Source organism: Lontra canadensis, unplaced genomic scaffold (assembly GCF_010015895.1).
Source record: "Lontra canadensis isolate GAN:19392208 unplaced genomic scaffold, GSC_riverotter_1.0 scaffold16, whole genome shotgun sequence".
NCBI lineage: Eukaryota > Metazoa > Chordata > Mammalia > Carnivora > Mustelidae > Lontra > Lontra canadensis.
In genome coordinates, this window is record NW_022631010.1 from 21,432,414 (window position 1) to 21,450,801 (window position 18,388).

The following is an 18,388-nucleotide window of genomic DNA, read 5'->3' on the forward strand; positions in this document are numbered from 1 at the left end:
AAAAAAGAAAAAGAGAGAGAGAGAAAGAGATGGCTAGGTATTCTGTCGGGGATACCCTTCCAGGTTAGCTCTGGAAGCAGCAGAAAACTGATAGTAAAGAAACTGTTTCTTGTCCACAGAAATAGAAACACATTGTACACATCCAGCTGATGCAACAGATTACTGCTCTGTGGATATCAACCAGTTTCACATCTATTTGTGGGTACATTTCAGCATTCCTGATTGCCTTGTGCACTTCAGTTTTTAAAAAATATTTATTTATTAGAGAGAGCTCCGGTGCACAAGTGGGGGGGAGGAGCAGAGGGAGAGAGAATCCTCAAACAGACTCCCCACTGCACATGGAGCCCAGTTCTAGGACCCTGAGATCATGACCTGAGCCAAAACCAAGAGTCGGTCGCTTGACCGACTGAGCCACCCAGACACCCTGCCTTGTGCACTTTAAATTCTCCCTTAAAGTGAGTTGTAACAACTTACTGGTTCTTTCATTAATTAATGGATTATGATCTTCATCATGTGCTCATTTTATATTTGTATGAAAATCACAATTTTACCTTTTCTAAAAATTATCCTTTAACATTCACTCAAACTGACACCTTAAATTAGCTGAAAGGAAAATGCCTCTAAAATGTCGCCCTGTTTGAGCACCTGGCAGGCAATAGCTGAGCTCATGAGGTCATATTCTGTCCTCGGGGTGCATTTCTAGGTTGAGGTTGCATGCTCCAGGGACAATTACCTGCGTGTTCACACTCACCTAGATTGTTGAGATTTTTGGAAACAATGCCTGGTGATGAGCTTGGACCTTGGGAGATCCTTCTTATAGGCCTACCTATTTCTTCAGCCTTCTGCTGTCTCCTTCCATACCTGACCTGCATATTTGGGCAGGGGGGCCGTTGAAGATCCCTATGGAGACCGAGGGTCCCCAGGTAGTCAGATGTGAGGGCCTTGGAATTCAGACCTCTTCCTGAAGAGTTATGTGGGTTAGTTTGACCTCTGCAATGTGTCCCTCAAGACCACCTCAGTACTTGCCTAACAGGAGTGAGGGGAAAGAACCTCCAAAAGCAGGCAGCACATTTCTTAGCCTCTGGACCTGTGCTATCCGCTGTGGTGTGGAAGCCACTACCTATGGGGCTATTGAGTGCTAGAAATGTGACTAACGCAACTGAAGAATGGAATTTTTAACTTCATTTAACTTTAACCAATTTAAGTTTACATGTGAAAACTGATGATCCTTTCAGGTATTTGAAAGCTCGTATGATTGGAATCATTTGAGGAGGCAAATCTACTTTTCAACTATACATTTTATGTATACATTTGATGAAATCTACATGCAGAACAAGGGGCGCCTGGGTACTCAGTTGGTTGAACAGCTGCCTTCAGCTCAGGTCATGATCCCAGGGTCCTGGGATTGAGTCCCACATTGGGCTCCTTGCTCAGCAGGGAGCCTGCTTCTCCCTCTGCCTCTGCCTGTCACTCTGTCTACCTGTGTTCACTCTCTCTGACAATAAATAAATAAAATCTTAAAAAAAAATGCAGAACAAGTATTTCTGATGACAGATAACCTGCTGGATTGAAATATGCTGCAAATGTAAAATACACACCAGATTTCAGACTTAGTCCAAAAAAAGTAAAACATTCTGTTAGTATTTTTTTAATTGATTACATGTAAAGTAATTTTTTTTTATATATGGAGTAAAATAACATATACTGTTACAATTCATTTCACCTTTCTCTTTATGTTTGTAAACGTGGCAGTAGAATATTTGAGATCACATACTGGGCTGGCATCAGTGGGACGGGCAGCTCTGGACCATGAATTTTCCCACTCTGGTCCACAATTTTTCTCATTTATTACGGACCACGCAGGTGTTCCTGAACCCCGCTTTTCTGCTGTGATTTTCTAACCCCTGGGCAGTTTTCTGTCTCCTTTCTAGCAGATCACATTATTTACTTCCACTAGAAACTCCCACGGAGGAGTTTTGAGACTCTGACGGATAAGACCCCCGTGACTTTACAAGAATGATCCTGCAATTCCAGACGCCGCCGCCAGAGAGAGCCGTGTCGCTGCCGAGGTTGCCGAGCAACTCGTGGCCGCCGAGCAACTCGTGGCCCGGAAGCAGTTCTCCGCCCCGCCCCCGCGGCAACCGCGCGCAGGACAACTTCCGGCGGGGCAGGCGCGGGGGTCTCCTAAGCCGGCTTCCGCGGCGGCGGCGCAATGACTACGCTCCGGGCCTTCACGTGCGATGACCTGTTCCGCTTCAACAACATGTGAGTGAGGCGCCCGGGGCTGGCGTGGGTGGCCGCGTCCCCTGTTCCGGGCCGGGCCCGCAGACCTACCCCGCGCGGGCCGCCCCCGGCGCGTCCCTGGGAGCCGCCAGGTCGGAGCCGGAGCTGGGGCCGGGGCGGACGTGCGGACCTCCCTGCTGACCTTGGCCGAGGCGCTGCAGCTTCCTCCCGCGTCCTTGCGTGCTCGTCGGAGTCCGGGCGGCGCGCGGGCGGCCTGTCGCGGTGGCTGTCCCGAAGCGCCGGGGCGGGCGGGAGGGGGTGGGGAAGCGGCCGGAAGGCAGCGGTGGACTGCCGCCTGCGGCCAGTGTCAGGGCAGGTCCGGAGGTCGTTGCGAGGTCCACAGCCAAGTGTTTGGTGAGTCCAGCGGCCGATGGTTCATTTGTATCGGAGTGAGACCTTGTGAGTGTGGCACCGGCCGCCGTTTCTTTCTTGGCCCCGGTGCGTTTTCTGTTTCGTTGCTGAAGCGGCGCATTCAGCCTGGACAACTTCTTTCAGGTGTGAGTAGTCGGGGCGGGCACATCCTGATGGAGGCCCACTGTGTGTGCTTTAAGTCCGAGTTAAGGCAGGATTGTGACTTCCAGGGACTTAAACAAGCATTTTATTACATAAGTTTCTGAACGTTTAAAAAGTCGACAGAATTTTACGCTGAACACTCAGAGACATTTCGGCTGGATTCTACAGTTGACATTTTGGTATGTTGACTTCCTCACATATCTGTCCATCCTTCCATCCATCCATCTATCCACCCGCCCACTCCAAAATCCACTTTAAAGACAGCTGGGCAGTGTGTGAAAATTGAGGATCAAGTGGTTCGGATTCAGGTGTTAGGAGGATGGGAAGCACTTGAGAGGAGGTGGCTAGAAACCTTGCAGAGAGGGGATGAGCCTTGAAGGGTGGATAAAATGGTGACAGTGATGAGGAAGTTCTGGAGAAGGAAGCAGGTGTGAAGGTGAGAAAGCTTGCGGCCAGACACGTGGGAGGCAAGCGTGACTGGAGTGGTGGGTTTCTCTAACTGCACCATCAGATCAGCTGGTGAAACTGGACTTTCGCTTTGTCGTTGGAGGTTTCAGTCTTGATTGTTGGGAAGAATTTTCTAATGGGCCTCTTTCAATCAGAGCAGTGTAACTAAAGTGGCTTGTGTTGAGCTCCCCCTGTGCTTGCTGGGCTCTGGCACTGTAATAATCCATTTACTCCTCACAGTTCTCTGAAGCAGGTGCTCTCATTATCCCCATTTTTTGTATGAGTAAAACTAAGGTACTGAGAGCGCCAGAGAATTGCCCCAGGTGCTAGAGCCCTGTGGTGGGTGTGGGTGAAGCAAGGAATCTAATCTAAAAATATTGGCCCTGGAACAGTGGTTCTTTAAAGAGTGGTCCCAGACCATCAGGGAGTACTTTGGAAATGCATATTCTGTTTAAGACTGTTTTAAGGACCAGTGCTCTGGGGCTGGAGCACTTCACCACAGAGTTATGTGGAAGGTGAGGAAATTGGAGGAGGTATACTAGGCAGATAAGCCATTTAGGACATCTTGGCAACAGGCCAGAAATGATGACAAAGGTTTGGGTTTGGGAGTTGCAAGCCCAGGAAGGGACAGTGTGCCTGGAAGCTTTAAGAGTAGTTGGCAAAACCTATATATGTATGTGTTTGTGTGTGTATTTTAAGAGGGCATGTGCACACATTCAGCCACCTTGGGGCTGTGGAGAGAGAGGAAGAGAGGGAATCTTGAACAAGCTCCACAGTCAGCTCAGAGCCCAACAAGGGCCTCCATGTCACAACCCAGAGATCATGCACGACCTGAGCCGAAATCAAGAGTTGGACACTTAACCGAGTGAGCCATCCAGGCTCCTGCAAAGCCTTGTTTTAACTGAAAGGGAGGTGAGGAGTTGAGTCCTGTGGATATTGGGAGCAGGAGAACTTGGAGGCAGAGAGAGTAGTAAAGGCACAGGTACCTGTTTCTGACGGGGTGGGGGGCAGCTGATGTGTATAGAGCAGCGTGAGAGAGTGGGAACAGGGCTGGATCTTAGAGATGACCTCCTACAAGTTGGGCTTCTCCACTAAGTGCTTTGAGATTCCCAGGTGCAGAAATCAGGTAAGTGTCTGGACTAATGATAGCAATTTGGGGGGCCCACACTATGTAGATGGTATTAAAACCAGGATGCTAGGTGACATCAGTGGTGGAGTGAGTGTGGATAGGAAAAAAGAGGCTCCAGGTGTTGTAGGAGACCTAGTGGCTCTCTGAATTGGGAGGAGAAGCTGATGGTGGGTCTTGGAAGCTCTGTGAGGAGAGCATTTCAGGTGGAGGGAGTGGGGAGCCATGTCAGGAGCTGCTGATGGCCCAATGTATAGCATGTCTGTACTTTTATCCCAGGAGGGGAGACTTTCGGGAATGGGGGTCTGGGCAGTGAAAGGGGGCGGATCTGCCCACCAGCACTCCAGGCATGGTTACAGGAGAGCGAGTAGAGGGGGCTGCAGACGCTGTAGGTGTGTGGGTGCCATGGTGGGACCTTGGTGAAGGCTTCTTCCTATTGTGTATTTTCTGTTGTGAAATAGGAAGCAGCTGATACTGAAAAGGAGGTGGCCTGTTGTGGATAGTTGAGGCAAGGCTATAAAGCAGTCGTTGAGAAGTGTGGGAGACACTATTCCCACACTGGAACAGTGATTCTCCAGGTGTGGCTGACGCTCTTCCCTTTTTGCAAGGTCAGAGTGATTTTCAGGAAAGCACCAAGATGGGTTTGTTTTTTTTTTTTGCCTTTTTCATTCTCCCACAAGTGCACAGTGGAGTTTTCAGCTGTGTGGCTTGCAATACCAAGCGTGACAGACACAGATGTGAGAATCCAGCTGCCCTTTTTTTTTTTTTTTTTAAAGATTTTACTTATTTATTTGACCGAGACATCACAGAGAGAGATCACAAGTAGGCGGAAAGGGGGAAGCAGGCTCTCTGCTCAGCCTGTGGGGCTCAATCCCAGGACCCGGAGACCATGACCAAAGCTGAAGGCAGAGGCTTACCCCCATTGAGCCACCCAGGCGCCCCCAAGCTGTCTTAAGCCAGACATTAACAAAGATTTGTAAATTGTTAAAGCCTTTTTTGTCGCTAAATTGTGTTCCTGAAAGTAGTCACTTTTGGTTTTAAAAAAAAAAGTTATTAACATGTAATTGATTTATTTTAAAATGTTTTAGAAAATGTAATTATCAGTAGATATAACCCACTTAAACAAGTTTTTTGGGGGTCCTCAATAATTTTGAGTGTAAACAGTTTCTGAAACCAAAAGTTCGAGAACTGCTGGCCTGGAGAAGTACCTTGGTAAGTGTCCCAAGGAAGAATCTGGCTAGGTATACAAGAGGAAGTTATGGGTGGCTGGTTTTGAGCCTGGCAAAATAGTGGTTCCATTAATTGAATAGGAAAGTGAGGGCAGAGCTCTTTGCACCCAGCTGCAGAGGTGCGTTTTAAGAACTGTTGACTCAGGAGTGTTGTGATCAGGTGGGACAGGTGCTGGGTAGCACCAGAGCCAGATCTGGGAGTCTTCCTCCAAAAGTTAAGGGATGGGATGGTGGGGAAGAGGAGGTAAGAATGTAGAAGAGTGGGATGGAAACACCAAGTGGTGAGAAGGCCCATACTGAGCAGCTGAAGGCCCAGAGACAGGCAGGAGGGACTGCTGTGAGATGCTGCAGGGAGCTAGTTCTACTTTCTGTGACTTTCATGCCTGGTTGGGCCCCAGTTCCATTGATGATTTACTGGCATTTAGAAAAATGGAAGGTTTTGATGCAGATGTATTAACTATCAAGTAACTTGTAAGGAAGAAACTGTTAAATAAAAATTTATAGATATTGTTATAGTGGCTGTGATGGCTTAGTTTGGCCTTCAGTAGCTTCCTTGGCCCTAAAGTTGGTTTTAAAGTTGTGGATTTAGCATGTTTTGTTTTTCTGGTGCATGTTTTTAGTTTCAGTGGCTTATTTAAACTGGTTTTGTCAACACTGCTTACTACTGACATTTCTTTTCTTTCTTTTAGTAACTTGGATCCACTTACAGAAACTGTATCCTTTAAAAAAAAAAAAAGTTAAATGAAGGCTAAGAGTAAGGAACATGGAGAAACAAAAGAAAAAAATGACTTGAGTACCGAAAAACCTTAAAACTTGCAGGCCAGGAAACATAAGCAACATTGAAAGCAATTTAAAAAACCAAACAAACTGGGACTAAGAGTTGTCTTAAATCTGCCTGGCAAGCTGCTAGCAAAATGACCTCATAACTAAAGCAATGCAGCTCCCCTTGGTGGTAAGTATGGCTCCATACAACTGAAAGCAATGACTTCAGGATGGGTTATTACTCTCTGTGAATGAAGCCTGGTGGTGACGAGCAGTCTGTGGTGGTTTCCTGAAGTCATTGGCGACCAGGCTGTGCACTTTAACCACCATCTCACTCCCAGGGTGGCCTTGGCTTTCTCGGGCATCACGTCCATGTTCCTGGCAGGAGGGTCAACAGAGGGGAAGGTGAGAGTGACCTTCCCTTTCAGGAGTACCTTTAGGAAGTACCATACAGGCTTCTGTATCCCACTGACCAGGAGCTGCCTCCTGCCACACTCACTGAGCTATAACAGTCCAGGAATGAGCCCAGCTTCCCATTTGGGCTTATTACTAAGAAAGGATTTGGGGGTAATAATTAGCCATATCTGTGATGTCCCCAATGAAAGTGTGCAAATATGTTTGAAGTTGGGGTGCTTTGGGTTATGTTGCACTAAGAGACAACCCCACATTCTCAGTGGCTTTCTAGCTTCTACTCCATGTCCACTGCAGAGTAGGAGGGTAATATTAACTGATAATTTAACAAAAGAAGGCAAAGAAGCTAATGACATATATTAAGGGTTCAGTCTCACCAGTCAAAAGATATGTGGATTAAAACCAAAATGATATTCTGTGCTTTACCTATCACATTATCAGGGATTAAAAAATGATTAGACTCATGCTGATGAGGGTAAGAGGAACGTTCTCATAAATTGCTAGTGACAGTATGAACCGTGAAAGTCTTTCTGGAAGGCACTTTGGCAGTGTAATACATACTAAGTAATTCCACGTCCCGGAAGCTAAAAATAACAGGTGAGGAATTGGCAAATTAAGGTGCTGGGCCAAATTTGGTCCACTGCCTATTTTTATTTTTGTAAATACAGTTTACAAAACTGTATTGTGTCTGATAAGACACAACCATGCTGAAAAATTTACATATTGTCTGTAGCTTTGTCCATGGCTTTCACAGAGGAGTTGCATCAGAGAGCATATGGTCCACCCAGCCTTGAGTATTTACTGTCCTGTTATAGGAAATGTTAACTCCTGAGTTATGATATTACCGACATTTTTATTACAGTTAGGATATTAAAAATTTGGAATAGCATTCACAAACAAGGAAATGGTTAGAAAAAATATACTGTATTCATGAGGAATTTAAAAAGATTTTCAAGACACTGAAAATAACCCATATGTCCCTTGTCAGCAGTAGGTGATTTCAATTGATCACCCAATGGAGTATACATTATTAAAAATTAACTATAGGTATAGATAACACGGCTACAAATCAGAAACAAAGCTGAGTGAAAAAGCAGAAAAATCACCGAAGTTTTCATTTTGTATCTCAAAAAATTAAGACTTTTTAGAGACCTCCATGTTAAAAAGATTTTTGAATAACAAAAAATTTTTACTGTAAATAAGGTGAAGTATTAGGATGCAAATCAACTTACATGGTGTGTGTCTAGTGACACTTCATATTACAGTAAAAGTCCCATAATCCAGGTGAGGCCATGTGTGCAAGTAACCTGCCAGGTATTGGTGGTTGCTGAGCCGATAGCCGGCCTCCTGACGCTGGTTGAGAGGCGGTAATGGCGTGTGTTGGTGGCTGACCAGCAAGAAGACTGGCTAGCGTGCTGTGTTATGGGTTATGTTTGAAGAGTGCTCGAAGTAGTGGCTGTCATTCAGAGGAGAATCTGAAGAATTTATGACTGAGCAGATTTTACAGAAATTAAAAAAAAAGAGTTGTGTGATTGGTGGTGGCCCCTCACAGAATTGTATCAGCGAGCTTACACTAAGAAGAAATAGAATGAACATATGTCAGTAAGGATGCCAGGGCTGAAGAGTGTCATAATGAGCAAATTATTCAGGCTTCTACTCTTAAGTCAGCATTTATTTGTAGTAACCAGAAAGGGAGAATTTGAATCAGTACAGGGGAAACACTAGGCAATTGATGACTCTGGAAATACTTAACTTTTAGTTATTTTCACAGCCACACAGCTGAAGTAGGAACTAATCATTAATTTTCTAGTGCAATTATGGAAAAACAAAGTATTCAGCATCTACTTTGTGCTCAGCACCAGGGATAGAGTATCCAAAAGGGAGGGAGAGAGTGAACAATATCCAGTGCTGGTAAGTGCTGTGCAGAGATTTAGAGAAAATGTGATCAGTATGGACACAGATGATAGAACTTCAGACTCCTGGTTCTTTGCTGTCAGATGGTGTTGTCTCCACTCCTATTTTTGAACTTACATATTCAGGCAATTTTGTTATCAATTATTAGTGCTAACCTAAATAATGTACTGACATGAATATACAGATCACACATATATTGAGCTGGGGATAAAGTAACAATATATTTTCAAAGGAACCTTTCTTCACAATGTTTCTTTTAGGAAGAACTTTGTACTGTCCATCACTTTCCACACTCCTTAACGAGACTCTAGTATGGGATTCCTTTTTACTTACAGTACCTCGCCCACTGGCCAGAGTACTTCATTGTTGCGGAGGCACCTGGTGGAGAGTTAATGGGTTATAGTAAGTATAATACCACTAGAACTTTTTTGAGTAGGCAGTTGAGATTTTAATGTAGGTTTCAACTCATTGTTTTAGATTGATTGCAGAAGTGGAAATGTAATCATGCTGCCTAGAATTTTATTTCCTTTAACCACTGACAGCTCACCCATGCTTTCCTTATTTTAGGCATTGTACTCTAGGCCCCAGGGGACACAGACAGACAAGGTCTCAGGCTTCATGGATCTTTCATTCTGTGCTTATACTTCTGCATGGTTTTTTTTGTACATAACACAGGAATTATGGCATCTTCATTGAATTAGTGGCATTACTAACAAAAATTTGAGCTGTGGACTCAAGTTTTGTGTACACATACATACCTACATGAAATGTAGATATTTTAAAAAATAGATATTCTGATTGTGTTCAAAATTAGTTGTTTTTAGTGTATCATTCCTTTAAAAAAAAAAAAAAACCTTTCTCTAAGTGAGTCAAATAAGAGCACTAATAACCATTAGCTAGATGACTGTGTGTTACTTAAAAATTAAAACTTCGTCATTAGTGTCCTTTATAATAAAAATGTACCAACAGTCATTCTGTATTCATGTATAAATCCATGTGTTTAATTACTGAGTGCAATCTTTTATTGGCAGTCATGGGTAAAGCAGAAGGCTCAGTAGCTAGGGAAGAATGGCACGGGCACGTCACTGCTCTCTCTGTCGCCCCAGAATTTCGACGCCTTGGTTTGGCTGCTAAACTTATGGAGTTATTAGAGGAGATTTCAGAAAGGTGAGATCCTGCTTTTCAAGTAATAATTTATGAACCCTATTTGGTTTTTTTCATGGTGAAAATTTCTAAGTTTTTTTTCTGTTCAGGCTGAATATTGTGCTTCAGTTTGCAGGATTTTCATTTTCATCAGTAGTTGTGTATTCACATATTCAGAGTAGTAGCATTGTCCCTATTTTGCCATTGAGGAAAATTCAGGCAAAGTAAGTGACCTGCCATGGGCTGATATGCTGGGTAATAGATGCAATCCAAGACTAGCCCTTAAGTTTGTTTTTTTTGTTGTTGTTTTGTTTTGGTTTTTTGTTTTTTTTGTTTTGTTTTGTTTTTTTGGTGTTCTTGACACTGTTGCAGATGTTCCCAAATTCTCTGTCAACATCACCCTTCACATCTCAGTGATTTTTTTTCATAGTGCTCTTATGGCCAATAAAAAAAAAAGAAATCCCTCAGTTTAGACTTAACCAGTTATGTCCCAACTGCTTCGTAAATACTTACGGCCTAACAAACTAGTAGCTGTTCGGAAAAAATAAATTGAGAGAAAAAAATATTATTTCATTGTTAAATAACTGCGGCTACCTACTAATGAAATGTGTGCCTTTTGGGCATTTCAGGACTTCTTAATCTTGGAAACAGATTTGACACAACCACCTGCATTCTTATTTCATACTGATTTTCTTGTCGTACTGGTTTTTTTTTTTAGTCACAGGAACTGCCAAAACCTGGCTTCATAAAACCTTTGATGACCTTTGTCATTAGAAGAAGCTTAACACCATGTAATGCTGCATCTGTGACTATATAAACTAGTAGTTTGCCAATGTCTGACATGTAAGGTTTATCTGTGTTTCCCCCAAACATCTAAAATATCCTATTGCACCTCTAAGAGTTTGAGCCACTCTGGAGCACTCTGGAGCAGTTTGGGTACACACTAAAAACACAACTGCCAGCATTAGGGCTTTTTTAAAAAAGACCTATTGTGTATATCAAACACCCTCATTATGTGAGATAAAAGTAATATAATTAAAAGACTCCTGCCAGCTCCCATTCTAAAAGAGGTAAGAGATGTGTGTTTAAGTTTAATCAGTTGTCAAGCTGCCACTTACTTTTTTTCCTCTACTTTTAAATGCCTATAAGTATATAGGAAAGGGAATATTTGCTGAGAAGGGCTCTTGAGGTTTTACACTTAATGGATTTTAAAACACAAGTTTTAAAGAAGTAGCTAGCCAAGCTGAAAATGCTCTGGGCCAAGTTGGGGTTAAAAGGAACTTGAGCTTATTCAGGAAAGAGAGAAAATAATATTAACTGAAAAAGAAATCAGTTCTAGTACTTGAAAAGTTTTAGTTTATACATATTTGTTAATGGCATTTGTTATCTTTTTGAAAAAAAGTATTTGGCATTATTATATAGTGGACAGGGAGTTAAGAAATAGGTTCTAATGAGCTATCACCCTACACATGATTTTATGTACTTATGGGACAGAGTCTCAGAATAGAAAACAACTAAGCTCCTGTCTTTTCCATTTTCTAAATCTTTGTTATTTTGGAACAGTTGCTAAGATTTGTGTGTGTGTGTGTGTTTGTGTATACCTACACACATACATACATGTATTTTTAATTATATACATTAAAAACAAGAGAGAAAAAGGAAATTAAAGTGGTAAAACACATAAGAAGCCTGAAATGAGATGTTAGCTATGAATCCAAATATAATCAGTAAGTACAGCACTAAATGTTAATGGGCTAATTACTCCAGTTAAAAGACAAAGACCTGAAGACATTATGGTAAACTGAAGCGAGCCACAGAAAGACAAATGATGTGTGATTCCACTTATATGAGATATCCACAACCGGTAAATTTGGAGAATCAAAGAGTGGAATGGTGGTAGCCAGAGACCACGGAAGAAGGGAGTGGAAGTTACTAATCAGCAGGCATAAAGTTCAGTTAGAATGAATAACTCCTAGAGTCTGCTGTACAATTTACCTGTAGTAAAAGAATAACATACATTTAAAATTTATTAAAAGGGAAAGACCTCACATTAAAGTGTTCTTACAATAGTAAAAGACCGTCAGAACTGTATTTATAGGAAATATATGTAAAGATTAAAGATTGAAAGAAATTTTAAAATTATCATGCAAATTCTAACCAAAAGACAGTTGGTATACTTATTAACGAGAGTCACATAATAGTTCAATAATTTTTCAGAGTAAAAAAAAGGGTCACTGCTCATATCTGAAAAGATTTAATGCATCAGGAAGATGTAATAATTACAAGTTTTATGTACACAGTGACAAATTCAAAGTAAAAATGCAAAAATTGATAAAAGTACAAGGAGAAATAAGTAAACTTTATCATAATGAGAGATTTGAACATCCTTTTTCTAACTGATAGAACAATTAGACAAATTGATTAAGGGCACAGAATAGGGGTGATTACCTTTCCCAGGCCAGATACTTGGGCTTTACAGGCCAGCTAATCTAGTGCTTTTGTGTGCGTATATTAAACATCCCTTCTAAGTTTTAAAAACTGTCCTTAGTGGGAGAGCAGTACAAAAATAGGTTGCAGGCAGGACCCCCTTCCTCAACAGATCACTATCAGTAGCTAAAAATCTTTCCAGAAAGCTACGACTTCTCTGGCAAAATTTTACCAACTATTTTAAGAAGTGTAAAGATTGTAAGTTCACTTTTACACAAACTAAAACAGTTTTCAACCATTTTTTTTAAGACTAGAGTAATACATAAGAAAGCCCAACAAGAAATATGAGGAATGGAAATTTAAAGAAAATATGTCAGTCTTTATAGATGCAAAAGTCCCAGAAAAATCTTAGCAAAATGGGACTCAGCAGTTAATAAAAAGGATGATATATCAGGGGAAAGAAGGTTGTTTTAACATGAGAAAACCTGTAAATGTATTCCAACCTATTAATAAATTAAGGGAGAACAATTGTTAGTAAGTGCAGAAAATGCTTTGTTAACCGTTTTTAATCAATAGGATTTTATCAATGTAGGAAATAGAAGGGGAGAACTTCCTTAACCTAAAAAAATATTTACCAAAAATCTGAAGTAAATATTAGCAGTGATGCAGTGAATGCTTTTCCTTTGAAGAAAGGGCTGAGACAAGGAAGAATGCCTACAGTCAGCCCATCTTCAGTAATTTACTGGAAATCGTAGACAGCATAGTACAGCAAGAAAAATAAAAGATACAAAGATTGAGAAGAAACAAAGCTCTTATTTTGTATACACAAGACTGTACAAACAAAACCACAAGAAGCTACAAACAAATGTTTAGAATAAAAGCTAAGCAGAGTTGTTGGACAATCAGTATAAAAACCAATTTCATTTCTACACAAAAAGTAAAATTTAAGAAAAGATGCCAGTTACAGTGGCATCAGAATAAATTAAGCCCTTTGAGAAAAATCTAACAAGAGCTATGCAAGACTTCTCTGAAGTTTCTAACACTTTCCCGAGAAACAAAAGATGACCTCTCTCAGTGGAGAGAGAACTATGTCAGTGGCAGGGAGGGCTAAACTGGTGTTTGATCCATGGAGCCAAACTGTAACTGCAACCCACATCTCCAGTGTTTTTTTGTGAGACTTGTTCAATTGACTCTGAAGCTTACAGGGGAATGGAAGGAGACAAGATCATTTGAACAAGGTAGGAAGGTTTGCCCCTCCAAATATCAAGCTGTAATGAGTGAGCTCTGTGTCAGTGCTGGAGTACTTGTCTAGACCAGAGGAACAGAGCTGAGGAACAGATGCAGGGACACGCGAATCCTGACATAACTCAGAGGAAGCAACTGCAGAGCAGCAGTGGAGTGACAGTCCGCAGTAAGGACGGTGGCACGACTGGATAACCACATGGGAAAAACATTTCCCAGATTACTGCCTTACCATACACAAATCAATTCCAGATTTATTAAAAACCTACATGTGGAAAAATGAAACTCAAAAGCCCTTTTAAGTAATAGAGGAGAGCGTATCCATGACCTCAGGGTAGAAAAGAGCTTCTTAAATAAGCCATAAAAATCCTGATTGTAAAGGAGAGGCTCATATGCAACTTCACTGAAGTGAAGTAACTCTGTTCATCAAAAGTTACATGAGGATAATAACAAGTCAAGCCACAAACTGGGAAAAGATTGGCAACAATCCTTTACACCATGTCAACTACCCAGAATACATAGAGGACCACAGCTGGAGGGGAAAAATTGTGAAAGACCAATAAGGACTGAAAAATGAGAAATCCAAATGACCTACAAAAATGTATTGAGCCCCATTAATAATGAGAAATGCCAATTAAAATTACCCTGAGATACTTAGGACATTTTCAAAAATAAAAATGCACCAAGCCTTGTCACTATGGGAATGGAGTCTCACCCTCCGCTGGAAAGTGGGTACTACCTAAAAAAGGTAAGATGCCCCTATGAGCCAGTGATCACACTCTTAGTTGTAGACCTTAGATACTGTACCATGAGACATACGATAAAAATATTCGTAGCCGCACAGTTTATAATCCTAACCCGAAATGTGTATCTGTGGGACTATGGACAACTTGTAGTGTATTCACCCATACAAGGGAGCGCTAAAAAGAGGGAAAAGGAACAAAATCCAGCTACAGCAGGCTGACTCGCACTTTACTGAGAGGGGCAAATCACCAAAGGATATGCAAAGTACAATAATATTTATGTAAAATTCATCAATAGGAAACCTTGTACCAGGTGGTGAATCTATGGCAAAACCCGAGGAGCTAATGAGAGTGGGTTGGAACTTGGAGACCTCTGGGTGAGGGGGATGGCTGTCACTGCCCAGAGAGACCTGATGGCTTTAGGGATGCCATTGTAGGCAGTTCATGTCCAGTCGTTACGTGTGGGCCATGGCAGGGTGCCTGTTACTGCTCAAATCTTTAGTTTGCACATACGGGTGAAAATAATTTTATTACTAGTTGATAATGAGCATGTCATTTACTGTTATGTAAAATATACAGTAATTAAAGACAGAATTATGGTTTTAAAAAATGTTCTAGAAGTTTATCTTTTAAAGAAAATAACAGGTTTTTAAATGTTAGTATGCTAACAGAAAATATCTCTTTGTACCTCAAAATAATTGTCATAAATCCTCAGAAATAAAAATGGATACAAGGTAATCAGCTGCAAAGTCCTATTATTTCCATTCTTTAAATATTAGTCAAAGCCAACTAAAAACAAGTGTTGTTTTAAAACATGTAAATATTTTCTAGAATTCCCCATATTTTAACATTTCCCCCTTTTTTTTCTGATTTAAAGAAAGGGTGGATTTTTCGTCGATCTCTTTGTAAGAGTGTCTAACCAAGTTGCAGTCAACATGTATAAGCAACTGGGCTACAGCGTGTACAGGACGGTCATAGAGTACTACTCAGCCAGCAACGGGGAGCCTGATGAGGATGCCTATGGTGAGCTCCCTTCTGTGGCAGTATCCCCCCCCAAAAAGCCAAAACATTTACATTCATTCTATACACTAGTCATTTTAATAAGTTGAACCATATTTGTTGGATTTAAGTTTTTAAATTTGAGCTATAATTAAATCTCCTTTAACCTGCCTTCATGAACCCACCACTGGTTAACTTATATTAACCAGTGGTTAATTGTCAGTTTAATTATGTTACATACACGCATGTTAATTTTACTAAGATTTTGTCAAAAGAACACTGGTACACAGAGCTCAGTACTTGTGTCTAGGAGTCTCACTTAAACACATTTTCTGAGGACCTAGTAAATGGAAGGGGTAGGGGAAAAACCTCTTATGGGAACTTTACATATACACTTCCACATAAGATATTTTGGTATTTGGGTACTTACATTAAATTTTGCTTCCTAACAGATATGAGGAAAGCACTTTCCAGAGACACTGAGAAGAAATCCATCATACCATTACCTCATCCTGTGAGGCCTGAAGACATTGAATAACCATGGGCAGTGGTTCTTAGGCTGGTGCTCCAGATATTTTATGGACAATATTATTTTCATTGGATGATCTTGGAGCTCTATTAGGAGAAAAGTAATCATTTAGGTCTTACAGACTTAAAGAAAATACAGGTTATAAACTTTAGTCTCATTGTTTCCAATTAGCAATATCATACCTACTAAAGCTGTTCACTGTAATAAAATTCAATCAAAAAGGCAGCTAGGTCAGACGGAAACATTCCACTATTTGGGGTCATAATATTCACTATATGCTAGGGAAAAAATGTGCTCCAGTCTCCTCCTAAATTCCGTGCCTGAGAACCACTGCTGCATATATATTTTTTATTTTGTATCGAACTGTTAATTGAAGCTTTAAAAGCATATATGAAATGTATAAATCTAAGATGTATAATAAAATGCACTGTAGACTCTATGACTGTGTTCTAGAAGCTTGATACTTGTTTTCATACTGTTAATCCCAGGTCTTTTCCTTGTCTAATCGCACACCACTTTGCTTAAATCCTGCCTTTGAAAATATAAAAAAGACACTGAGGTTTCTTTAAAGGGGAAAAAGAACCTAATTCCAAAAGAAAGGCCATAAAACTAGGTCATGGGCCACCCATGTAGTTTCATGTATAGTTTTCTTTACTTGTAAAAATACCCAGTGAGTAAAAGTGGCTAAAGAAAACCCCACAGAAACAATTACTGAAAAGCTTTTGCCTGTGAAAGGACTTACCTCTGGTGGAGTTGAGGGTAAGAGATAGCTTTCATGTTCTCCCATGAGAGGGTAAACTTTTCCTTCACGCATTGCATGCTGGAACTAGCCAGAACATGGTGGTAGGAGTTTACATTAGGAATCTGACCATTAATTTTTCTTTTTTTTTTTAATTATTTAATTATTTAATTATTTATTTAATTTTTTAAATTTATTTTCAGCGTAACAGTATTCATTGTTTTTGCACCGCACCCAGTGCTCCATGCAATCCGTGCCCTCTCCAATACCCACCACCTGGTTCCCCCAACCTCCCACCCCCTGCCCCTTCAAAACCCTCAGATGGTTTTTCAGAGTCCATAGTCTCTCATGGTTCACCTCCCCTTCCAATTTCCCCCATCTTCCCTTGTCCTCCATGCTATTTGTTATGCTCCACAAATAAGTGAAACCATAGGATAACTGACTCTCTGCTTGACTTGTTTCTGTTCTTATGCAGCATAAACGGGACAAAATTGTAGGAAGACCCTGAATAGTCACTTATATTAGCATTTTGTCCTGCTTTCATCTCACTCCTTGACTCTGCACTTAGCCAAAGGGTATTAAAATCAGAAATACTCCTCTTGGCCAACCAGACAGACCTCAGTCCTCCATCGTCAGGACCCATGTGACACCCAGCAGCTGGGGTGACACTGGTCTGGAGCCTGAAGCACCAAGCTGAACACAGGTGTGCTTTTGATCCTGGCTGTCCTAGCTGCCTCTCAAAACTAGCTTACTTTTCAGACACAATTTAGTACTATACTGACTAGCTGTTTAAAATCCCTTTTAGGGGCGCCTGGGTGGCTCAGTGGGTTAAAGCCTCGGCCTTCAGCTCAGGTCATGATCCCAGGGTCCTGGGATCGAGCCCCGCATCGGGCTCTCTGCTCAGCAGGGAGCCTGCTTTCTCCTCTCTCTCCGCCTGCCTCTCTGCCTACTTGTGATCTCTGTCTGTCAAATAAATAAATAAAATCTTTAAAAAAAAATAAATAAAATCCCTTTTACTATTTTATTGCTTTTTAAATTCCTTAATATATTTGTAAATTTAGTAAGTTTTATGCAATTAAGTCTGGAAGTACTAAATTTGCTAGTTGCCCTTCCAGGTGAAAAAATACTCTTGAAGATGATAGTTCAAGTCAAATAGCTTGGGCAGTGAACAAAACAAAAAAAAGCTTGAGAAATCAGGCAAGTATTTTTTGCTTGAGGATATGAGCAATGTGTCAACAAATGTGTTATCTCTGTGCTACTTAAAGTTTTTTTTTGGCATTATAGTTGGTTACCTTTAGGTTTTTCACATGTTCTAAACCAAGTGTAAAATGTATTCTGGATTACGGTAGCTACTTTCTGCTGTAGCTAGGGGATGTTTATCGGTACTCCAGGTAGAGAGGACGCCCTTGTCCAGTAAGGTTGGGAAACACTCGAGCATTGCTACGGGGGTCATCTTGTACAGTAATGTATCTAAGGTTCTCAGAAGCTGACTGTAAAGAGATTTGATTAACAAGGCTCAACTCTTAATCTGGGGTTTCCCAAACTTACTGCAGCAGGGGGCAATGTTATTCACAGCACATGTTTTACTATTCTTTAAGCTATTATAGAGTTCAACCACTTGGGGAAACTGATCACAGCATGACTGAAATTTGACTAAAACATCTTGGTAACAAAAACACCTTGTTCAGAAATACAGTAACTATAAACTATTTTCCAACTAGTGTTTTCAAAAGCATATGGCTACTATATTTAGAAGTTAAATTAATCCAAGCACATTCAATTCTACAAAGATTGAATTTGTTTAAGAAAGTGGCTGGGGATGAACATTTTACTGAGCAGTCACAATGTGCCAGATATATTCTGTTTCTAATGTAATCCTCA

At 41.0% G+C, this 18,388-nt stretch overlaps 1 protein-coding gene across 4 annotated transcripts; it reads left to right on the forward strand.

Annotated features, from left to right (window-relative positions):
- Nucleotides 1-2,131: 2,131 nt before the first annotated feature.
- On the forward strand, nucleotides 2,132-16,207 carry NAA20 (N-alpha-acetyltransferase 20, NatB catalytic subunit). 4 transcript variants are annotated; one of them, XM_032859293.1, is made up of 6 exons: nucleotides 2,132-2,265; nucleotides 6,288-6,312; nucleotides 8,997-9,087; nucleotides 9,717-9,852; nucleotides 15,118-15,263; nucleotides 15,692-16,207. In XM_032859293.1, exons 1-6 carry the CDS (start codon nucleotides 2,213-2,215, stop codon nucleotides 15,775-15,777), a joined length of 537 nt encoding a protein of 178 aa, XP_032715184.1. In that variant the 5' UTR covers nucleotides 2,132-2,212; the 3' UTR covers nucleotides 15,778-16,207. The 4 variants fall into 4 exon arrangements, with proteins under 4 accessions (XP_032715184.1, XP_032715185.1, XP_032715187.1 ...); XM_032859294.1 differs by lacking the exon at nucleotides 2,132-2,265 and adding an exon at nucleotides 2,639-2,682; XM_032859296.1 differs by lacking the exons at nucleotides 2,132-2,265; nucleotides 6,288-6,312 and adding an exon at nucleotides 6,325-6,550 and having other exon boundaries at nucleotides 9,021-9,087.
- Nucleotides 16,208-18,388: the final 2,181 nt, after the last annotated feature.

What these genes read in the sequence shown, in the direction of transcription:
- NAA20 (XM_032859293.1), top strand. Translation starts at nt 2,213, where the DNA reads ATGACTACGCTCCGGGCCTTCACGTGCGATGACCTGTTCCGCTTCAAC. An exon ending in CTGTTCCGCTTCAACAACAT is followed by an intron (nt 2,266 to 6,287) that starts GTGAGTGAGGCG and finishes TCTTTCTTTTAG; the next exon opens with TAACTTGGATCCACTTACAG. An exon ending in GCCTGATGAGGATGCCTATG is followed by an intron (nt 15,264 to 15,691) that starts GTGAGCTCCCTT and finishes GCTTCCTAACAG; the next exon opens with ATATGAGGAAAGCACTTTCC.